Below are 22,034 nucleotides of genomic sequence, written 5' to 3'. Positions count from 1 at the left end.
CATTCCTGACCTGCCTTGGGCTCTGAAGATTACTGTAGTTCCCTTTTCAGCACAGGGAGTCAACCTGCTGTTGGCATTGTGCATCTGAAATCTATGTCCAAAGAATTCTGCCATTTACTATTGAATTAAAATTAGACAATACTCTTGAGAATTTTAGGAAATTATGCAAATGGGCACTGGTCCCTAAGTAATTTTTGGGCAAGTCATTTAACTCCTCTGAATACATGTCTGTCTTGTTAAAGAGCTTTGAGAAGCACTGCATGAAGACATTGCTTGCACAAGGGCCCAGAGCTCTACATCACATCCTGCCTTAATTGAGCCTGCAAAGTCTCACTATTGCTGAGACAGCAGGGATAATACAAAGCCTTTTACTGCTCTGCAGGATTGTAGCAAGTCGTTCCTCTCTGACCCCTGCCACAGCTGTGGGACATCTCAAGAATATAGTTAAAAATGTTGTCCCAATTCCAGTTCTAAATGAGCTGTTGTCATGTCCTAAAGCTTTCTGGTACAAATGCTTGTAGAAATTACTAATGTGGTCTTATAAATGTAGTTCATTGTGACGTAAAGAAGGTGGTTTACTTTCATGTGTAGAAACTAAAAATTGGAATGACCTCTTCAATGGATGTTATGAATGAAGAGGAGAGCCTAAACAAATCCTTCCTTTGACTCAGATTTCTGGCAGTACCTCTTTTTAGGGGCAGCCTGCACCCCAGATTGCTCTCACTCCTCACGTTCTTAGTAACAGCCAATTAGGTCTATTACAAAATGAATTATTTATTTAATGGACACAAATTTAACTGTCATATGACTTTAAAAGATTACTTACCACACAGGATAAACAAAAGAGACAACTAGTAGATGAACAATTTGGTGCGCTGTAATAATAAGGTACCTATATGACAGCTAGAGAAGAAATAGTTTAGATGAGGCTTCAATGTATCTTACTGTCTGTTTCTGGTGAGGCATATATAAAAAATCTTTTGCTCTCAATTTCTAGAGAAGTAGCCACCAGGATGCATCCAAGCTTGGGGAAGGAGCCCTACAGGTTTCCAGGGAGTGTTTAGTAGACTTGTGCCTCCATGAGACTTTGTGTAGCTTTTATAGTTGTAAAGTGTCTCTCAGTTAAGGATTGCTCACTTATCTCTTTACACCTCGCTCTCAAGGTGAGGGATGTTCATTGTCTGATAATAACCAGAGAGAACTCCCTTTTGGGCATCTGTCTGGCCTGGGTTATCTCACCCATGTGCACCGCATGTCTGATGGACAGAGCAGATAAGCTGTCTATGGTAGAGGGAGATGATGTTCTGCCACAGTGCCTAAGGACAGAAATGATGGTTATTTTGTGTCTTGAACAACATAGAGTGTGTTGTCAAACTTAGGTCCCACTAAGAGCAGTATATTTGGAATTCAAAATCAAATAACCTCAAGCAATAGAGAGGTTAGGAGGGGGCTATAGAAAGGAGATTTCCCTGAGCATCCAAACTTCACTGAAATGCAGTTCATGCTTTGCCTCCCTTCTGTTCCAGTGATGAGCAGATCCAAGGGGCCAATCTGGGACGCAAGGACTTCTGGAGGAAGATGTTTAAGTCACAAAGTGCAGCCAGTGACACCAGCAGTCAGTCTGAGCAGGACACGTCCGAGTGCACCACGGCTCACTCTGGAACCACCACAGACAGGCGCTCCCGCTCTCGCTCCCGACGCATCTCCCTCCGAAAGAAACTCAAACTCCCCATAGGTAAATGTATGTCTCTTTCTATTCTATATACCTATTGCATGTGCAGAGAAACACAGCTAGACATAGCTGTCTTAAGAAATGCTGCAGCACAGTTCCTTATTGTCTGTATATTCTCCCAAAAGAAGCTGTGATTTGCTCTCGCTCCATTTTGTAGATGTGGAAGTGAGGCAAAGGGAAATGTAAGCAATTTTCCAAAGAGATCAGGGGATATTTTTGTCAAAATAGATTAGTGAAACTTTTCCTCCAATATAGTAGGCTAGTACTGTAATCCCACAGGCACTGTTCCTGTCTGTGAAAGAGAAATATTCCAAATTAACATTTGTTTGACAGAGAATATATCCGTTACAATTCCCAGGACCTGGCCTGGCACGGTAGTTAATACATGTTACATGAAAATGTTACCTTTTGCTTGTCTCTCATTTTCCCACACTTTAGTGTGGCCACTGTGGAGAAATAGATTATTCCAGGAAGAATGCTTAGATTTGCACTGAGTGGCTCGTTCTGTGACAGGGAACTGGCTGAAGCGCTCCTCCCTCTCTGGCCTGGCTGATGGGGTGGAAGATCTCCTGGATATCAGCTCTGTCGACCGTCTCTCCTTCATCAGGCAGAGCTCCAAGGTAAATGTGTCAGGCTGGATTACAGAGAGCTTAAAAAGGCAGGATCTGGCTGGTTTTAGCTGCACATGGGAACATTTTTATTCAATATGGACTTTGCAGCTAACCAGACTGTCAGAGAAGTCTCCAGAGTAGAGCCATGGCAATTTGACACTGGACTTCTGTACCTCAAGGTGAAGACTAGGTTAAACATACACTGCTCTGGTGCACTCAGAGGAAAGTGCAGGCTCTGTCAACACACTTAAGCTTTAAGTTTTGGTCACACTTCTCCTTCCTTCTTTGTCCTTCCACAGCCTCTCAAGAAGGACCAATCCTTTAAGCAGAAAGCTTAAAAGATGAAGTGCTTCAGCGTATGTAAATCCGTGCCAGACCCAGCTGTGTTACTCTGGTGACCCTCACAGCCCCTCTGTAGATGTTTGTGCCCAACCAATGAGTGTCTAAGCAGGTTCCCCAGGCTGACCAGCCCCTCTGTCCCTGCACAGGTGAAGTTTACCAGCGCAGTGAAGCTCTCAGAAGGAGGGGGGCCAGGAGGAGGCCTGGACAACGGGCGAGACGAAGAGGAGAATTTCTTCAAGCGTCTTGGTAAATGGCGCACCTGCCGAAGACACCCATCCAAGCTCCATCACACAGAAGAAAAAGATGGTTAGAAATCAGGGTTCTCGTCTCCTTTTTGCTTTCTTTTTATCATTTTTTAAAAATATATTTCTTTCTGTATTTTACCCCTTTCCCTTTTTTCCTGCTTTCTCCATGGTTTTTGTCTCCATCGTAGCCTTCTCCAATTTTTTAGTCTTTGTAACTGTTTTCTTTCCCTTCCTTCTTGCTTTTGTTTTGATTTAGAAAAAAAGCTGTGGTAAAATTTTTTTTCTAAAAAAATTCAGATTATCCAAATAAATTATACAATACAACATTTGGGCTTTTAAAATCAAATCAAATTTGAAAAATTAATACTTGCTTCAAAGCACTTATTCAGTTCAAAATTAGGTGTGTAAATCTTCTGTTGTCCAATACAACAATTCCATCCGTTTTTTTGTTTAGTTTTGTTTTTTCAATTTGTAACTATTTGACAGTTTTAGCAAATATCAGCACAGAAATGGAAAACCCTACACAAACCTTGTTGTAATTATCTCTTTTCTTCTGTGTTTGCATGTCTAGTCTCTGCATACCATTTGTTAGGGATGCTGTCCCTTTTTCTTAGCACACAACATAAGAATAGAAACATTCCTTTTCTGTTCCACAGAAGTGTATTTAATTGTTATGTATTTTCAAAGTCAGCAATGTCTGAAAAGTGCTTTTATGAATAATACAAGGTCATGGTATAATCTGTTTTAAGATATCATGCAGTCATTGACATGCTCATGTTGTCAGCTCAAAGCACATCCTTCTTGCCAGGGGGATAACCTTGTCTCTTGAAGTTCTGTTACTTTTTCTTTAAGGCAACACAACTGGATTCCCAAAAACACACAAAAAGGAGTCAATTTTATTTTTTAGCTTGATTTCTGTAGTTTTATAATATGCTACATTTTCTGGCATTATGTTTGGTTTTCTTCTGACATTGCACTTTGACATTGCATTGTGTGTATTTTGCCATCACCTGTCCCAGGCCTGCAGTATAATGCATTTAAGTCATTTTTAAAGCAAGTGACAATTGCAAAATATAAGCATATCTTGTCACTGTAAATGGATCATTATCTGCCACTGGTGAATGGTGGTGCCTTTCTGTTAGCTCCTAGATGAAAAATATTGTTCCTTTGCGAGAATGCATCAGTTCAGCACCTTGTTGTAGTCTGGCAGCATTCCCCAGCAATGGAAGAATTGGATTCTTCATCCACTGCTTTGTGCTAAAGTGGGTGTGAAATACCTCCACTATATTTTAAAAATGGTTAGAAATGGCTGAGGGGCAGTGAGAACTTTACAGAATATTTGCTGTATAAAATTATTTTTTTTAATCTTGCTAATACAAGAGTAATAAAAGTTTATGAGGCAAAGTGTGACAGGGAAGCTGTATCACTGTATCTACAAGGGTCTCTGATACTCAATGAGAGCCACATGGCTTTAGCAGAAATAGTTGTATCTGCCCTCTGTATGTCTGTGCTTGCATGTGCACAGTGATATCAGAGCCTGTTCGTGGTGGGACAGTTTATAAACCAGTAGAATTCTACAGCAGCAGTGCACTGAGCCTTCAAATTTCCAGTGCTTCCCTGTCTTCCCTACAGATCAATTTTTCTGTGCTTAACTAGGAGAGAATAAAAGCCTTTTAATGGCAGATGGGTGCACTGTTAAATCCCTCAAGATCTGATAATAAGCAGCATACTGGAACCTCTCTCTGCCTTCTCATTTCTGTCATTCATGGTGTTATGCTATTACTTTGCTCTTGTTTTTTTTTTCATGTGGTGTTTCCTCCTGTGTTTTTGGGTTTTTTAACAGTAGACCAAATTTAAGAGGTAATGGATAAAGGAGAAATAAATTGCATTAGAAATGATAAAAGGTAGAACAATTTGTGACATTATTTATGAACTGTAATCTTCATTGTGATTTATCATGTAGACCACTGGAAATTCTGTGTTACAGATGTATGTAAGCATACATATGTGTGTGTATCTGTATGTGTGCATATGTATACATATATCTACACATATATATTTACACATTCATGTGTAAAAATATTTATTTTAAAGTAAATAAATATTTACCTATACCTCTTTTTACCTATACTAAGAGCACATAGCCATGTATAGAGTTACAGTGCTTTTATGTGAGACCCAAAATGTTCCTTTGGGCACTTACTGAAGATGCTGTTATGACAGTCATAGCAGGGAGGCTCAGATGAGATATAAAAGCTATAAGGAAACAGGAGGACTTGGAAGGATGTTTGTAACTGCTCACATGTGTAAGCGTTCTACTTGTTCTTTCCACTTGGTTGGATCCATTTCAATGGAGTATTTTCCCAGCATAGGAACATTTTGTTTGCTGGTAACTAGGTACAGCTCCACTGGAGAAAAAAAAAGACAAGGAATTTGTAAAGAGGTCTCTTGAAATTTGATATCCCTCTGTCTTCTAGGGAAAAGTGAAGATCTACATTGTTATTTTCTGTTGTGACTTTTTTTGTGGTGCATAAATGCTTTCCAAGTAATTCTAGGAAGTGAGTTTCAGCCATCCTTCTTTCCTGAAGTAGACAAAAAGTCCTGTAGACCTAATGTTTTTACTCTTGTCTTTCAAATTATCTATATTTAAAACCAATTTTGAATTCTCTACTCTGTGTTCTCTTCTTTCGTGCTTTTTCCTTCAGGGTTCTGTAAATTTTGTACTTTTAGATGTAAACAGGGAGAGTATTATGGGCAAAGACAAAAAACCCAGAAACTGACTTTCCTTTTTTTTGCCAAACACTTAGACCTTCAAACAGCTTTCCTTGTTTCTAATCTGTCTTTCTACCATTCTCTCAACTCTGTCATTACCAACTGCATAATGATCTTCTGCACTAGAAGTGCTAATTTGGATTAGTTGATTTAGGATGTGAACTCTATACATAGAATTTAAAATTGTCCCCAGGGTGGGATGCCATCATCATTTTTGAAATGAACTATTTTCCATCCCAAAGCACACAAGACCCTTCAAGGGAGAGAGGCTGGAATGATGATATCTAGGAGTTGAGGCCAGTCTCACATTCCTCTTCACTCTTGTGAAGATTGCAGATGTTTGCCTGAAAAAAGTGCTTGATTTCCACATGGACTACACATTCACTACTGATTTTTCTGTCCTAGTAGATGGTATATTACTAAATTGATCCATGAGGAATAAGGGTTATGCATGCTGCACTTTAAACTAAAAGGTAATAGAGAAGTAAGGTAGGAGATTATTAAGGAAAAAAAAAAGACTGTGAGCAAGATGATCTGTGTTAAACAGGTGGGGAGGAAAGACAGCATCCTAGTTCACCTGTGTTGGAGTAGCTCCTGGGCTTCCACACTGAGTATGGTGGGACTGCTCTGGGCATATATCACTATGACTTATACCAGAATCTGACTAGTTGTATGTCTGTTTCATGGAAGTCAGGAATGTTGTGAAAATGAACCTGTTATCTTCAAGATAACACAAGGAGACAAAGAGATTTACACTGAGGCTGTACTCATCGAGATTTTTGTTCCCCATTTTTTACTGGTGAGAGACTGTTCCCTTCTCTCTACCCCTCCCTGCATCCCCTCTGTATACTCTCTCCCTCTTTAGGTTGCCATAGCTTTGATGATCACTTGGCCTCCAAACAAGAAGGAGGAAAATCCAAGAACGTTGTGAACCTGGGAGCGATCCGCCAAGGCATGAAGCGCTTCCAGTTTCTGCTGAACTGCTGTGAGCCAGGCACCATCCCTGATGCCTCCATCCTGGCAGCAGCCCTGGACCTTGTAAGTGGTGATTGCTCTGTGGTTTCCTGCTGAGAGCATGTGCACATGTGGTGCTCCACTGTCATTCACTAATGCTCCTCGTGCCCCACAGACAGAGTGTAAAGCATCACAGCAATGCCAGCTGCTGCTGGTGATGTTAGCTGGAGCTTAAGCATCTGTGAGTGGACAAGTTTGCAGACAAAATGGATCTTTTTTTTTATTACATGGCTCCCCATAACTGCATTATAAAAGTTTGTATTGTTGTCTCTGTACTTCTCTCACAGATGCTCTGTTTCTGCTCCTACTGCCAAACTAGAGAATAAAGATTGAATAACTGCTTGGAGAGGTGCAGGAATTCCACTCTTAAGTTCTGACAGAGTTTAAGTGCTTTTGGCAACACTGAGCTATTAGTTACCAGAGCCAGTCAGGGGAAAAAAAAAATTATATCACAGTATGCTTGATTTTAAATGTGGATATTGCTGATTTGCCTGTGCAAATCAAAGAAGTGACACAATTCAGTCCCTTCTTCCTGATATTCTTTATCTCCTTCCTTCTTATCCTTGCAGTTGTGTTTTTTAGCAATCCCTCCCATTTCTAAAGCTGTGGCCTTCACCCTGTGATTCACGAGCCAGTGGGGCTCTGTGAGGTGTTTATGTGACAGGCAAGGAGTGTGACAAATACAGCTGTGAAAAACCAGCCAAATATTAGCAATTTCTCTGCATGCTGCTTTTTACTTCCTTCCCTAAGTGTTTGGCTGTGTGCAAGCTGAAAAAAGATAAAAAGATTAAAATCCACATGCTCTCTATCCCTTTTCTTCCCACGCCCCACGTCTCACCTGTGTGACTGCTGTGCCATTTGTGCTCAAATCCAGTTTTTTTGCTCACTGCCGGAGGTCTCAGGCTCATGGACTCTGCCTTGCTGCTGGTGCTGTGCCCTGACCTGTGCTGCATTGCCTGCTCCATGGCTGGAGGGATGTTATGCTCTGTGCACCCCTCCTCTGGACCTTCACCTTGACCTTGCACCCTTGCTCTGCAGAGCCAAGCACGTCTGCATTGCTGTCAGTTCCCATCCAGCTCTGCTCTTTGGAGTGCTCCTCACCCATCTTCCCACAGGCACGGGTCCCATTCGCTGTTCCCCACACCTCCTGCCAGGGATTGCTGTTCCTCTGGATGGAAGCTGTGGGTGCAGGGGCTGACAGAGTGCCCTTCCTGGTGGCTCTTACCTGTCAGGGTTGCAGTGAGCTCACAAGGTGGCTTGCAGCCTGCTGAGTGGGTGACACCCAACTTAAGGCTTCCAGGCTGCCACCCTGTTCCAAATTCTAAGCTAACACAGGAAGGTGTGAGGTGCATGGGCAGGAAAGAGCTCATTCCCAGCCAGTTTGTCACCAGGACCCTTCTGAAGATGCACTACTCTGTGTTCTGATAAATCAGATGGTAAAATGGGGTTTGGTAATTATGTCCCTTTTGCCTGTTAATATCTTAGCTAATTTTTAAATATCCCAAATGCCTAAGCACAGACCAGCTTACTCTGCCCATGCATGCAGTCAGCTGGAAACTACCAGTCAGAGTGAGCTGTTTGAAGATGTCTGAACTCCAAACCTGACTTCTACAAACTAAAATGTAACTGTCTCTCCATTCCACTGAGTGATGCAGAAAATGTTGGTATTAGAATTTCTAAAAGGTCTTCAGCTAAAGATGAAGGAAGCCTTGCTCTAACTATAGCCTTGGGAGACTCCAAGTACCTGTTCAGTTGGCATGTTGTCTGCAAAGTATGGAGATATATAGAAGTTTTGCAGTCACATGCAGTGTATATCTTAAAAGGTGACAGCCTGTCATCTCACTCTATTTCTTAATGGCAATGGAAAATTCCCACACTGTATGTCAGCAGAGTATACCCAAAATGAAGTATTCTGGATGTTTTAACTTCTGTTTTCAGGCTTTTGAAGTAATAGTTTGCATCAGGTCTGATGCAAATGAAAAGCTTCTTAAGTCATTTTATCCAGCCTGGTTGCTAAGGCAACCTTTAAAAAATGAAAGGCAAACAGTTCCAGTTTCAGTTCTCCCATAGTTTTTCTGAGCATGCTTTATCATTCAGGTTTGCAAAATTTTATTCTTACGACAGCTTTGAAATCTTTGATCAACCTGGATGTTTGTTTAAAGAAACTAGAGCAGAGAAGCAAATGATGCATCCTTATGGAGCGAATAATTTTCTTGTGTATTAAAATAAGTGTTGCCTTAGGTTTAGTGGCTATGCAGTTCACATATTTTCCTAGAAGCAGCATCCATACTTGACTAAATTTTTAAAACCACTATCAATATATGGATGTGAAAACATTCACTGATAATTGATACATTGCAGACAGCTTCATCTTTACATCCCCAGATTAAATCCAGACTTTGCAATAGTAAAATTGATTTACTTTGGGATATTTCAGTCTATGCTTAAGTTTGTATTGAGGGTCCCAATAAACTGCTGTCCAGGATTGTGTTACTGTGTTACCTGAAGTATCCTAATTAGACTGCTGTAAATGACCAGCTTTTCTGTGACCAATATAACAGTGTGTGACACCTGCCAGCATTACAGTTCTCCAATAAGATGTGTGAGCTCATTTGTTGTGACATGTAAATCTTTTATCCTTGTTGGAATGCAATAGTTGTGCTGTTTTCTGGTAGGATTGTGTTTGAGGTGACCTCTGAAGTACAGGGACAGTAGAAGCAAAGTTTAAACTGCAACACTTTTCAATATCCTGGCTCCATGTCACCCTGGGTTTTAGGCAGACTGGATAGTTCCCATGTCCCTGTTCCCATGGCAGAAATATTTCTCTGTGGAAGTGCTTATGCTTGGGAAGGAAGTCCCAGATTGCTACAAACAGGTCCCAGAGCAAAAGACTGGGAACAAAACCAAAGAACTGTGTCATGGATTGTACTTGACCATTTTGTAGATATAACCAGAGAGGTTTGAACTAATTGGAACAGGCAATTCTCCAAGACACTGATTAATAATTTACTTGCAACCTGTCTTCATGTACCTGCTAAGACAGCTTTCATGTCAGACTCACTTTTGCTTAAACAAAGCAGAGCTACCCAGTCAGCACCTTTTGAGAATACTCAAATTTACCTTGGCATCTGTTAAAAGTAGGTTATTGGTATTACATGCCCTTTTTTCCTCTCTTGAAGAGAACAGAGCCAAAAATGAATTTTTGTTCAAAGTACCATGTAAACTTTAAGAAGGGACTCAAGGAAAAGTACCACTGATTGATTAGTGCCATAAAATTCATTGTTCTTGACAGCAAAACTGGACATAGGTACTCTGTAGTGATAAAACTGCAGAATCAGGTTTACATGACCAATAATGTGATGCTGTGAAATTCCAAATCCACTTTGTATTTGGTTCATTCCACCCAGGTCATTTGCTCTTCAGAACAAATCAGATTATCTGTTGAAAAAATTCATTGGGATGACTTGAATTATTAACAAACTGGCAAATTAATGTGCTTTTATACAGCAAAAAAACACTTTCAAGGTGCAAGACAATATAGCAGGTCTGATGTTAAAAGTGGGCTTGTGAACAGTTGCATAGGCATGGACAGGCTTGTGAGGGTATTGCTGCTGTGTCAGGTGTTGACAGTGACCACGGTAACTTGTGTTCTTTTCAGCTGCTCATCACCTGCCTGATTAATTTCTCTCCATTTGTGATGTGTTTCTCTGTTGTGTGAATCCATCTCTGTTCATTCTGTCACATCTTCATCTTTCTCTTGCTGCTGCTGCTTCAGGTTTCTCAGAGCCTCAGGTAAGCAATCACAGGGAGCTGCTGCCCTATCATGTTCCTTCACACAGGAGGTCTTTGCAGTGATTTAAAAATAATATAGTGATTTTTAATTAATCCTGCTCCTCCCTTTGCCCCCCATCCTACATACCCTCCTTTAATTGTGCTAGCTGTGTGCTTTCATCCTGTTTACAACACTTTTCTTTACAGGATTCCCGTATGCTAAGAAATTTTGACTTTATTGCTAGTGGACTAAACCAATAGCAGGCTAAGGCTGGGGCTTTATGTCTTCAAGTATGTCTCCATGGTTAAGGTTTTACTTTGTGAGAATAACAGAATAAAATCCTCAGCTATTGTGTTCCACATTGCATGTGATCAACAAGTATTTAGTAATGTTTTTCCAGTGCTAGATATTAATTTTGTTTCTGGGTAGTGAGTGTCTGCATCCAGATTTCTGTCTTCTTCATCAGAACATCATGGCAGCTTAAATCTTCCTATTCAAGATGATCACTCTTTTTATTCTAAATGTTTGTAAAAATATGAGCAAAGGCTGCAAATGGATGTTGTGTCAGTAATTTTTTAAATCAAACTTTAGGAGCTTTGGTCCAAAATTTTTTGTTTTCAATTTTTGATTAAAACACTATTGGAGACTCTTATTTAATAATCAGTAGAGCATCTTACAGGGTTTCAGGGCCTGTCTAGTATTTATAGACCACATTTGACAAGCCCTTCTTTAAAAGTAGCTGCTGATCTGCTTAAATTATTTCATTAAAGCTGTCAGCAGCTAAAAGTGTGTAACACTTGTTTGTGCTCTGTGAAATCCCTGTTAGTGAACCTTTTAAACCTGCTGGGAAACTGTAGGCATTGGTTGTATTCTTAGTTTAACAACCTGCTGTTTGCAGGAGTTTTGATTGTAGAAATTGCAGAAAGAAAGGGGAAAATTAAATGGAAATTAGGAAATCCATTTGCTTTTTAGTCATTTTCTGTGTCTGTAAGGATGTTATTTTGGCAGTTTAGACTGCTGGGGAAAAAAGCTACTCCTGAGTCTGAGCTACCCTTTAGGAAACAAAATTACTGTGTCCATTTTTTGAACATTTCTGGAAGTTTCAAAAGCATTCTTTATTGGTCTAACATGTGTCCTGCTGGGTGATTTAATATAACCTAAGATACATTCAATATAATTTCTTCCATTAAAGTGATTCTTTCAAGCCAGGGACAGAAGGATTTTCCTCTGAAAACTAGTCAGTCCTTTCAAAACTCAGCTTCCTGCTGTTATTTCAGTACTGAATTGTTAAGGTGATCGAAATTTGGGCAGTGAAATTTTGTTGACTTACACCAGAGTAATATATTTCTGTCTCCATGGGTACTAATTATAACCCCAAAACAGTTCTTTTCCTAGTTTTAACAAGCCTCCATTTTTGCTCTCATCCCCAAGATTCAGAAGCGGAACCTAAAGCGGCAGATGCTAGGATCTGTGTGGCCGTGGGGTCATTTGTTCCTGCAATATTTGCAACCTCAGTAGCAGAACTAAAACTTGACTTTTTTGTGCAGTAACAGTGCCATGGTGTCATTTGTTCCTGCAATATTTGCAACCTCAGTAGTAAAGGTGGAACTAAAACTTGACTTGTTTGTGCAGTAACACTTGTTTGTGCTTCTGCTTTTGCAGTTAGGTGGTTTCTGAAGGAGAGCAGTGCAGAGGGGTATAATGTTCTTTTGAAGTTTATATTGTGTTTCTTTCTGCCTCTCTAGTGTTTGGACTGAGCAAGACTGCTCAGAGTTTATGAGCTCAAGAGGTGAGATGATGCAGAGAGACTCTGGTGTCACCTTTTTATGGAGACACTGCTCATACCGTGTGACTCCTTGGCAAGCTGGCAAAGCAGTTTTTAAAGCACAGAATACTCTAATGTTCAGAGAGCTTCTCCAGTGTGTGCTTTGCTTCTGAGGTGATTTTTTTGCAAACGTTTCAGGAGGCTCCCGTGGTGGCACGAGCAGCCCTGTTCCTGGAGTGCGCGCGCTTTGTGCACCGCTGCAATCGCGGCAACTGGCCCGAGTGGATGAAGGGCCACCACGTCAACATCACCAAGAAAGGGCTGTCCCGGGGCCGTTCTCCCATTGTGGGCAACAAAAGGAACCAGAAGCTGCAGTGGAATGCAGCCAAGCTCTTCTACCAGTGGGGAGATGTAAGTGTTGGTTTCTCTTCTGCTTGCGTTAAAAAATATGGCGAAATATGAAGGTGATTGGATCCTATACAGATTTCAGTCCTTGTAGGATGGGGATTCAGAAGCCTTCCTTCCCACCTGCACTTCACAGCCTGGCAGGATCCCCCCTTCTCCTAAAGGACGTGACTTTGCTAGCACATGTTCTCCCCAAGGGTCTGTTTGGCCCATTCTCCTTTTTCCAGCACTTGCCATATGTGAATGGCTAAGGAAGAAGGAAGATGCAGGCTGTGATACTACGTTCTATTTTTCTTACTTTTTCTTACTTCCAAATATATTTAGCTTCTTACTTCCAAAAATATTTAAGGTTCCTTGAACTAGGTGTGGTGCTGTATATTTAGTAATGAGTTTCTCTTTGCTGTACTTAATTCAGTTTCTCTTTGCACCCATACAGACTGTTAGTACTTAGAATTCTTTGGCAAGGAATTCTACAACAGCTACTATGAGTCATGTAAAGAATTGTCTGTTTTTCTTTGGCACTTGAATCCTTCAAGTTTTATTTGATTGTGATCTCTTACCATGCAGGAAGAAGGCAATTGCCTTATCAGGCCCTATGAAAGTCACTTGGAATTTCCTTGTAAAGCCCCCAGGATATAATTGCTGAACATCTGACATGTATGCAGGTCATTTCTCACAACTCACAATGGGGGGAGAAGTTCCTTTGACTGATTTCAGATGTCTTTCTGGAAGTGAGCTTTGTGCTTCTCACCTCTTCTGAAAACCAGTGGTTTTTACAGTGAGCGCCATGACTCCCATACCTCCAGAAAAAGAAGACATAAAATCCAGTGCTTATGGAAATTTAAAAATCATGTTCTGCCTTGCTGACTTGAATTCTTGTAGGTTAAACCAACATGTGCTTCTCAGTGGAGAACCTCAAAATAAAGCTGACCATATTAATGCATTCCCACCACAGAACAGCCCAGGGGACAATCCAGCTTGGGTCTTAGAACCTGAGCTTGGTGTCTTTGCAGATCTCCTCCCATTCCTAAAGCCAACTCAGAAAATGCTGCCTGGTCATCCTACTCTCTGGTAAAGTCTCAAACATAGGAGATTACCTTAATAACAGCACAAATGCCAAAGTTCCTTGAAAAAGTAAATAGGGTGAAGGTATTTGACATGAAGTCACTGCCTTAGCCTGACTCCTTTGAGAACTCCTTTTAAGTGGAGAGCATAGGATTACATGGTCATTGAATTTTTGCATGTTTTCAGAGAGCCAGAACTCTGAAAGCATCTCTGTTTGTAGATGCTATGCTTCTAGACATTCCCTTTTCTCAGATTCTAAAAAAAAAATGAAGACAAGAAAGACAGTAACTATTAGAAGCCAGTTAGATTCCCCCTCAGCCATCATTTTTAGCAACTGATATACCTGACCTGGAAAAAGTCCAGGAAGTTTTCTTTTCATAATGTCAAAAGTATTGCCATGTGATTCAAGGTCATAAGAAAGGAGCCAGGGAGATCTGAACATAGGCAATTTAGCATAATTGTGTTCCCCTTAACCTTAATGGCATCATAAGGCTTATCTGGATGCATTCTCCATTCTAAAACTAGTGTGTGTTTGCTGCTGCTTAGGAACATTTCAGAAGGGAAAAGCCTTGCATTTACTAACTGTAAGATAAGATAAGATTTGGAGAGTAGTTTTAGAGTGTGGATTATTTTCCTTTTTCTGCAAGGTGTCTTGCTGCTCACTCATATTTCTGATTCTTCTCACTGAAGGCCAGAAGAATTTATTTACCCCCAGCCTCCCTAAAAACCATCAGAGAATCACAGTGACTTGGACTGCCCATGGCAGGAAAGAACCTTTGAAATCAAAAGACCTGACTTGTTCTGCTGTCTTTTAAAATAATACAATGTTAAATCTATTCTGATCAGGTTAGTCTGCCACTTCCTTTGACTGCTTCTGTTAAGTGGACTTTTGGTTTTTCTTCTCTTTGTGCTAGTAAACTGAAAATACAGAAAACACGTCAGGAATTCAGTGCTCATTAAATGGGAAGCTGTGGGATTAAGTCTTACTGCTTTAACATTAGGGTGGGCTATACAGCATAAATAATACATGATAAATTACTGTTTTATGGCATGCAGAACATTTCTTCCTTTAAATGCCTGAAATATGAAAGGCAAAAAATTGGGATGTGTGCAATTCCTTTAGCAGTGTACAGGCTCAGAGATAGATGAGATTGACAACTATTTGTGTCAGCATGCAAACCACAACAGTATCACCTCATTCTCTTTATGTAGCAGAGTCTACCCTTTCCCCTATTGCTGGGTTTCAGAGGAAGTGTTTAATAGCAAGAATAAGTGACCATTTATGTATTTCAGTGTCACTTCATCCACAGGGGGAAAATTGCATAGTGCTGGCATGACCATCAGTTCTGACTTGTAAAATATTTAGAAAACCTCCTTACTGTCTTTGTCTAAAACTATCCCATACTCAAGTAGGCCAAATGAATAATGCTGATGAAAACTGTAATTTAAAACATCTCTCCCCTCACAAAGTGATGACCTCACAGGATAAAATTTCACATGCTTATCTGTGTTCTACTCATGCATGTGCAGCAAAGAAAATCAAGACAGTTCTCGAGAGCTCTCAAGTGTCCTAGCAGGAAAGCAGTCTCCTTGCTAACACACCCTTACCTGGAGCTTGCTGACAACACCACGAGGGCTGTTGACATGCTGATAGTGATGCTGGCAAACAGCCATGATAAACAATCAGTTTAATCAATCACTTTAAACAATCAGTTGCTGGAGAGTGTAAGATGGAAATCTGACTGACTCTGCTCTTTCCATGGATCCTCTGTACACCATTATCCTTGCACCTTCCCAGCTCCTATAAGCACTTTCAGCTCATTTTTGGGAATTGCATCAGATGTTTCTCCTTTGAAGATGGAAGCAGGCTTTCCCATTGGTATTTAACTGTCTTGTGGAGGATATAAGGACTGTTACTGGTTTCCTTATTCACTACATGTTTTCTTTAAGCAGAAGGCCTACATTCTCAGTGGAAAGACTTAGCAAAAACCTGGAATAAATATATCAAAGGAACAAAGAAAAGTGGAAGAAATTCCTAGTTCGCAATGACCTAATCTCCTTCTAGCTGCCAGTTTGGAGGGGTTTATTGTTTAACTAAATTTACTGCAAGTTTTCATGCTGAAATTTGGACATCTTGACACTTTGCAAATTTTTGTTGACAAAAAGGGGGAAATAAGTTATAATTTTGATAGCAGTTTGTTCTCTAGCGTCCCTTTCTCCCCTTTAGACAGTAAAAACAAAGGCAGGGCGCTGTGGTAGGGCTGTAATCCTCACGTGCTGTGCTTGTGTTCGTCCATCTGCAGGCCATTGGTGTCCGCCTCAACGAGCTGTGCCACGCGGAGAGCGAGAGCCCTGCCAACCTGCTCGGCCTCATCTATGATGAGGAGACCAAGAGGCGCCTGAGGAAGGAGGATGAGGAGGAAGACTTTTTAGATGACAGTAAGGAGACTCCCTTTACTACAAGAACCCCCGCTTGTAAGAACCTCTGCTTTAGGAGCACTTGTTATTTTTTTTCTCTTTTCATTTTCTTGCCACCCAGCTGTATTTCCCAGTCGCTCACTTTCACCCCAGCTTCCTTCCCTGTTCTTTTTGCTGTGAAACATGACAGATGTGTGACAGTACGGAAAGACTTGGATGGGAAAGGGAAGGGGAAACCAGGCAGTGAGCTGCAATTCCTGTACACAGAAACTGCAGTTGTAAGCAGGGTCATAATTTGTTTCTTGAGCCTTGCTGTCACCTGAGCGTCTAAAGTGGTTCAGGCTCCATTCCTCACAGTTACTTCTGCCAAAATATTTATATAAGATCAGCCATTTTTCAGTTTCTGAACACTGAAGGGTCAACTCACCTGATGAGAATTGGCACAGCTCTGCTAAAGGCTTTTAAATCTTGACTTCAGTATAGTGCCTGATTTTCAGGCAGAAATGTAAAAAAAAGGCATCATTAAAAATCTGTATAACAACATGATGATGAAAACACATACATTTGTGCCTTGTGGAAGAGCTGTGACAGATCACTGATTCTGAATGTCTGTATAAGCATGCAAGTTATAGCAAACCTTGTGAACCAAAATAAGTTGTCAAAACACATCCTGTTGTAGCTGAAGGTGGTAGCAAACATGATGTGCTCTTTTAGACCATTTGTGTATGCATGTGTGCTGCAGTTTACTGGTGCTTGCCTGCCTGTACTGTTGTTCCCCATTGGTTGTAGTGTTTTATCTTCTGCTTTCTCTTCCTGTGGTTCTGGATTTGTTCTTAGCACTGCATAAAAGCCCACTTTGGGCAGTGATATAGCACATGGATTGCTTGCACAATTACAGAAGCCTGATTTTAAAGGAAGCTACATTTTTTGGTTATGAGGCTAGTAATTAATAATAATAATGGGGAAAAAAATCTATTTGGCAGCTAGTCATAACTCAATTATTTAAGATAATTTTCTACATTTGAAAATTTCTGTATTTTCCAAAACTGCAAAAGATTTGACTGAATGCAAAACTGAAAAGGAAAAGAAGGGTATCTACTTCTTAACCTTTATTAGCCTCAAATGACACATATAGAACATGTCACAAACTTGTGCTTAGTTTAGTAGGTACTTCAACATAACATACTATTATATTGTTAATAATATTATTGTAATATACATTAATATTATATTATTAATGTATAGAATAATGGGATTATCAATGTATACAATATCAATGTAATGCAGTCAAATATAATAAATAATACAATATAATATATAATTAATATAATATAGCACAATACAATACAATATATAATTAACATAATATGTAATGTACTGTAACTTAATATTATACAATCAATATAAGATAAATGTTAGTATTATTTCATGTGCTGGTAAATCCATGGTTGCTATTTGATTGATTCTGTTTCCTTTAGTGTAGGCAAGGTGGCACAGAAGTGTGGGGTTTCCTGTTTTCCAGTGCAGCTTGCATCGTGCACCATATGTGACAATGTCCATCACCTCTTGGCTCCAGATCTTGCATTTGCCCCTTGCTCATGACAGAAATATTCTTTCCCAGGCACTGTGAATCCTACCAAATGTTGTTGTCCCTTTGCACTAAAAATGGCAGCCTGTCAGCTTCTCCTGGAGATAACCACGTTCCTGAGGGAGACCTTTCCCTACATGCCCAGGCCACGCACCGAGCCTCTTGTGGTAAGTGGCCCACGCACACTGGAGAGGGCTTTGCCCACAGAATCCCAAATTCCAGGCTCTGAGGAGAAGCAGGGAGGGGTAAAAACTCCCGTGGATCTCTGCAGGGAGAAAGGAGCCATTGTGTGGTGAATAGAAGATGGTCAGGGTACACAAAATGGGTTGGTGAAGAAGGTAAGGCCATGGAAGCACAACGTGTGCTGCTGGAAGTTAAAGAAAGTTTCCAAAGAGAGAAGAGGGATTGAGGAACAAAGGGTGGGGGACTTGGGTAGACTATAGGAAGTGACAAGCTGAAATGCTCACTTGCTGATTAGCAGTGGCCAGGGATTGGAACAAGACAGGGGAAGGGAACAGAATGGTTTGCAGAGAATTTGCCAGAACTTTAAAGGTGCAAGATTGGTTTGAGTCAGACCCAGAGAATTGCAGGGAGAATGGGAAGAAAGGAAGGAGATGGGGACAAAGAAGCAAAGACAGAAAAAAACTCCATGACACTCAAGAGGCAAATCCTGGCATAAACAGTAAATTAAACAGCTGGTTAACTGACACTAATCTGTGTCACCTGTGAATAGCAGAACACATGAAAACTGATTTTAAGTGATTCATTCTTGTGTGGATGTTCTTATGTCTAATACTGTGGTTTAACATTACCTTTAGCCTGTTGTTTCAAAAAACACACATGCACACAGTCATCTGTTGACAAGTTGTGAGAAATAACTGCTCACTTTGAAAATTTAAAAAGGTTTATTAACCCTTAACAGAAATACAACAAGAGGATTACATAAGGAAAAATTTGCAGTGCTGGGAGCTGCCCTATGGGAAGAACAGGGGACATCTGAACTATAATAACTATACATGACCAAAGTTTTTCTTAAATATTCACAGAATAGTCATCCCTTAATTGCAAGAGCCAATCATCTCCTTATCCATTTGTAATAAAGTTGAGTTGACTGTGACCCTCAGCTTCAGAGGTGGTTAGCACAGAATGAGATGAGAATTGAATGGCTGACATAGTTTCAGCTTTTAAGCCAAATTTCTTTAAGAGATCAGGACAAAAATTATAAAGAAAAAAAAGAAGTTAAATCTCCTTGAAGGATTTAGCCCTACTATCCTGGCTTTTGCTAATGACAGATCAAATTTTAGTCATGGCAATTATGCTTGAGAGGCTGATTTGTCTGGATAGTGTTGTAATTAGGTTCTGAAAACGAGTCCAAAGGCTGTAGATGACCTCTGATGAAATGACTCAGCCCCAAGGTGTGCAAGAAGGACAGTTTTTAAAAGCAATAAATTCAGCAAAATCCTCCTTAAATACACTGGTGATATTACAGCATAATTAATGACTGCATCCACAAGCAGGATAATACCATGGTTTAGAATTCATGTCATTAAGTACTTAGGCTTGGAACTAAGAATATGTTGGATAATGAAGGTCAACACAAATCAGTGCTTTTATGTGAGCTAGAAGTGCAACAGGTTAATCACTTTCTAGACTTGTGTCTGGGAGACAAAAAGGAGGAATTATTCTGTGAGCTATAGGTGAAAGAAACCTCAAGGGCACGTTATGTAAGAGTCTGTAGGAAAAAATGGCCATAGAGTGCTGCTCCTAACTTTGTGCAGAGGAAAAAAAAGGGGTAGCAATAATCTAGATTAAAATATTAATTCTGTATTTTTGGAGTGATGCTTCCTTTCCAAGAAGATCAGGTACATAATGTAATGATTCATATAGCTGGAGTTTCAGTAGAGCAGATCTCACTTCCACTGGTGTTTGTAGGCAGACCTGTTCCATAGGTAGGAGCACAGCCTTGGAGGCCTTGAAGAACTGAAACATTTGCCACTGAACTAGTTTTGGTGAGCTAGATAACTACCAATAGAGCAGGCAGACTTGCCAAGGCTGTGGGCTGAGTGAGCTCCTGTGTGTGGGTCCTGACTGAAGTTTCACCCAAAGCTCTGGACTGATCACGGAGCAGATGCAAGCTCATTTTGCTCACAGCTGGAGCCATTCCAAACCCACCTGGATGTATTCTTGTGTCACCTGCTCTGAGTGACCCCAGCTTGACAGGGGGGTTGGACCAGGTGATCTCCAGAGGTCCCTTCCAATCCCAATAATTCTGTGGTTGGTAACTCTTCCATCCTGGCAGGTGGCTCAGACTGCTGCAAGGCCAAAGAGCAGTTGGCTTAGATGTGATTGAAATAAACCCCATCTGAAGCAGTTCTTCCTGAAGAGCTGGGGGTGTTGAGGCTGGAGAAAAGGAGACAGAGAGGTGACCTTATCAGTCTCTACAGCTCCCTGAAAGGTGGCTGTGCTCAGGTGGGGTTGGGCTCTTTCTCCAGGCAGCAACAGGCAGAACAAGCAGACGCAGCTTTAAGCTGCACCAAGGGAAATGTAGGTTGGATATCAGGAAAAGGTTTTTCACAGAAAGAGTGAAAAAATTCTTGAATGGCCTGCCTGGGGTGGTGGTGGAGTCACCATCCCTGGATGTGTTTAACAAAGCCTGGATGTGGCACTGGGTGCCAGGGTTTAGCTGAGGTGTTGGGGCTGGGTTGGACTCGATGTTCTTGAAGGTCTCTTCCAACCCAGTGACTCAGTGAGTCCTGTGAAGCTTCTCTGGTTGCAGTGGGAGCTCACACTGCTGGCACATGTGTCTGGTCTCCATTCTGCTGCAGGACCTGGAGAGCTGCAGGCTGCGGCTGGATCCCGAGATGGACCGACACAGGTATGAGAGAAAGATCAGCTTTGCTGGGGTTCTGGATGAAAATGAAGATTCAAAGGATTCCCTGCACAGCAGCAGCCACACCCTCAAATCTGAGGCTGGCTTCGAGGAGAAAAAAGGTTTGTCAGAACAATAAGGCTTTTGTACTCTCAGGGCTTGTGAAGTGGCGCTTGATTTTGTGTTTTCATTTGCATAGACTGTGTTAAAAAGCAGGCAGCCATGGAGTCACGTGGCTTTAAACCATTTCTGAGACGCTTTTGGCCTTCAGGGTTCAATATAATGAATGTGAGAAGCAAAGATGTTAAATTTTATAAAACTGTGCTATGACTGAAATCGATCGAAAGCTTTGCACAATTGCTAAAAAAGGAGCAAGCCTTGTTTGAAACTGCCTCTTAGTGAGATGCTGAGAAAAGAAGCATCACTATTTGATTCACTGTAAAAATAAAGATCAAAAGTGGTGTTTGTTTTTTAATGATCACAGTTTTTTACTTTGGGGAAATCACAGATAGAGGGGAAGATTGGTATTTTTCCGTGGAAAATCTCTACGGGTTTGGAAGTCATGGCATCACAACAAATTAGTGTGATTGGCCTCTTGAATTCTTTGCTACCACATGAAAAATCCACTGTGTGGCTTTTGATGGCTAGCAGATTGATGTTACCAACATCCTCTATAGTGTACAAGCAGACTTCAAGCTCACTGTGTTTGCTGAGAGCAGCAGATCGTTTCCATTTTTGAGCCATCTCATGCAAGACTCACATTCTATCTGATGGTACAAGTGTTGCAATACAATATAGTCATTGTGTGTGTATTTGCAATTAGAGACTAAACTGCCAGATGTCTCTAGGTCACCCTCTAACAGGTTTCCTAGAACATTTTACATTCTGTCTTGTAGTAGTAATTTACAGGTGCAGGGATTTGAGTGATAATTTTGATGACTGCTTGAAAAGGTTAAATGTTTAATGATTGTTTCACGAGAATGAGGTCTGTGGCTGGTTTTCCTCTCAGAACTGTAATGTCTATTAATGAATTGGAGGAGCTTTTATTGACTTCTGCCGGCTTTGGATAAAGTTTATGTTGTCTTCAGCTGTGACCTTGCCACAATTACTGGAGAAAATATTAGAAATGCTTCCAAGACTTGTGTGGTGTAAAACTTTCCCCAAACCTGAGTGTCTGGTGGGCCAGTTACTTCTGTGCAGACCCACCTAGGAAAGGTGAGCTGGATAAATTGATGCTCAACCTCATTTTGTCTACTCTTGGTATATTGGCAGCCCAGAAAAACACACAGCCTTATGGTCTGTCTGTTAGTCTTAAGATGTGTGGGATAAGATGTCTCTGTCTGTTTAGATGAGAAGAAGTTTAGGTTGGGGTTGGGGTTGGTTTTTTTTGAGGATACCTTCAAGCAGGCAGTCCTGCTGGAAATTGCTGGTAGAAA

General features: G+C 40.8%; 1 protein-coding gene across 12 annotated transcripts in view; it reads left to right on the top strand.

Annotated features, from left to right (window-relative positions):
* UNC80 (unc-80 homolog, NALCN channel complex subunit) overlaps nucleotides 1-22,034 on the top strand; it is a 122,682-nt gene that overhangs the window by 34,509 nt on the left and 66,139 nt on the right. For 5 of the 12 annotated variants that reach the window (XM_064718786.1, XM_064718784.1, XM_064718788.1 and 2 more), the window contains exons 19-26: nucleotides 1,527-1,741; nucleotides 2,246-2,352; nucleotides 2,832-2,991; nucleotides 6,568-6,740; nucleotides 12,452-12,664; nucleotides 16,027-16,198; nucleotides 17,763-17,896; nucleotides 20,555-20,720. In XM_064718786.1, the coding sequence (XP_064574856.1) occupies nucleotides 1,527-1,741; nucleotides 2,246-2,352; nucleotides 2,832-2,991; nucleotides 6,568-6,740; nucleotides 12,452-12,664; nucleotides 16,027-16,198; nucleotides 17,763-17,896; nucleotides 20,555-20,720 (1,340 nt within the window). The remainder of the gene's footprint in view (nucleotides 1-1,526; nucleotides 1,742-2,245; nucleotides 2,353-2,831; nucleotides 2,992-6,567; nucleotides 6,741-12,451; nucleotides 12,665-16,026; nucleotides 16,199-17,762; nucleotides 17,897-20,554; nucleotides 20,721-22,034) is intronic. The other 7 variants (XM_064718796.1, XM_064718794.1, XM_064718792.1 and 4 more) reach the window with 5 other exon arrangements.

Source organism: Zonotrichia leucophrys, chromosome 7 (genome assembly GCF_028769735.1).
Source record: "Zonotrichia leucophrys gambelii isolate GWCS_2022_RI chromosome 7, RI_Zleu_2.0, whole genome shotgun sequence".
Taxonomy (NCBI): Eukaryota; Metazoa; Chordata; class Aves; order Passeriformes; family Passerellidae; genus Zonotrichia; species Zonotrichia leucophrys.
Note: the sequence above shows the minus strand (reverse complement) of the source record. Positions and strands in the feature narration are given on the sequence as shown.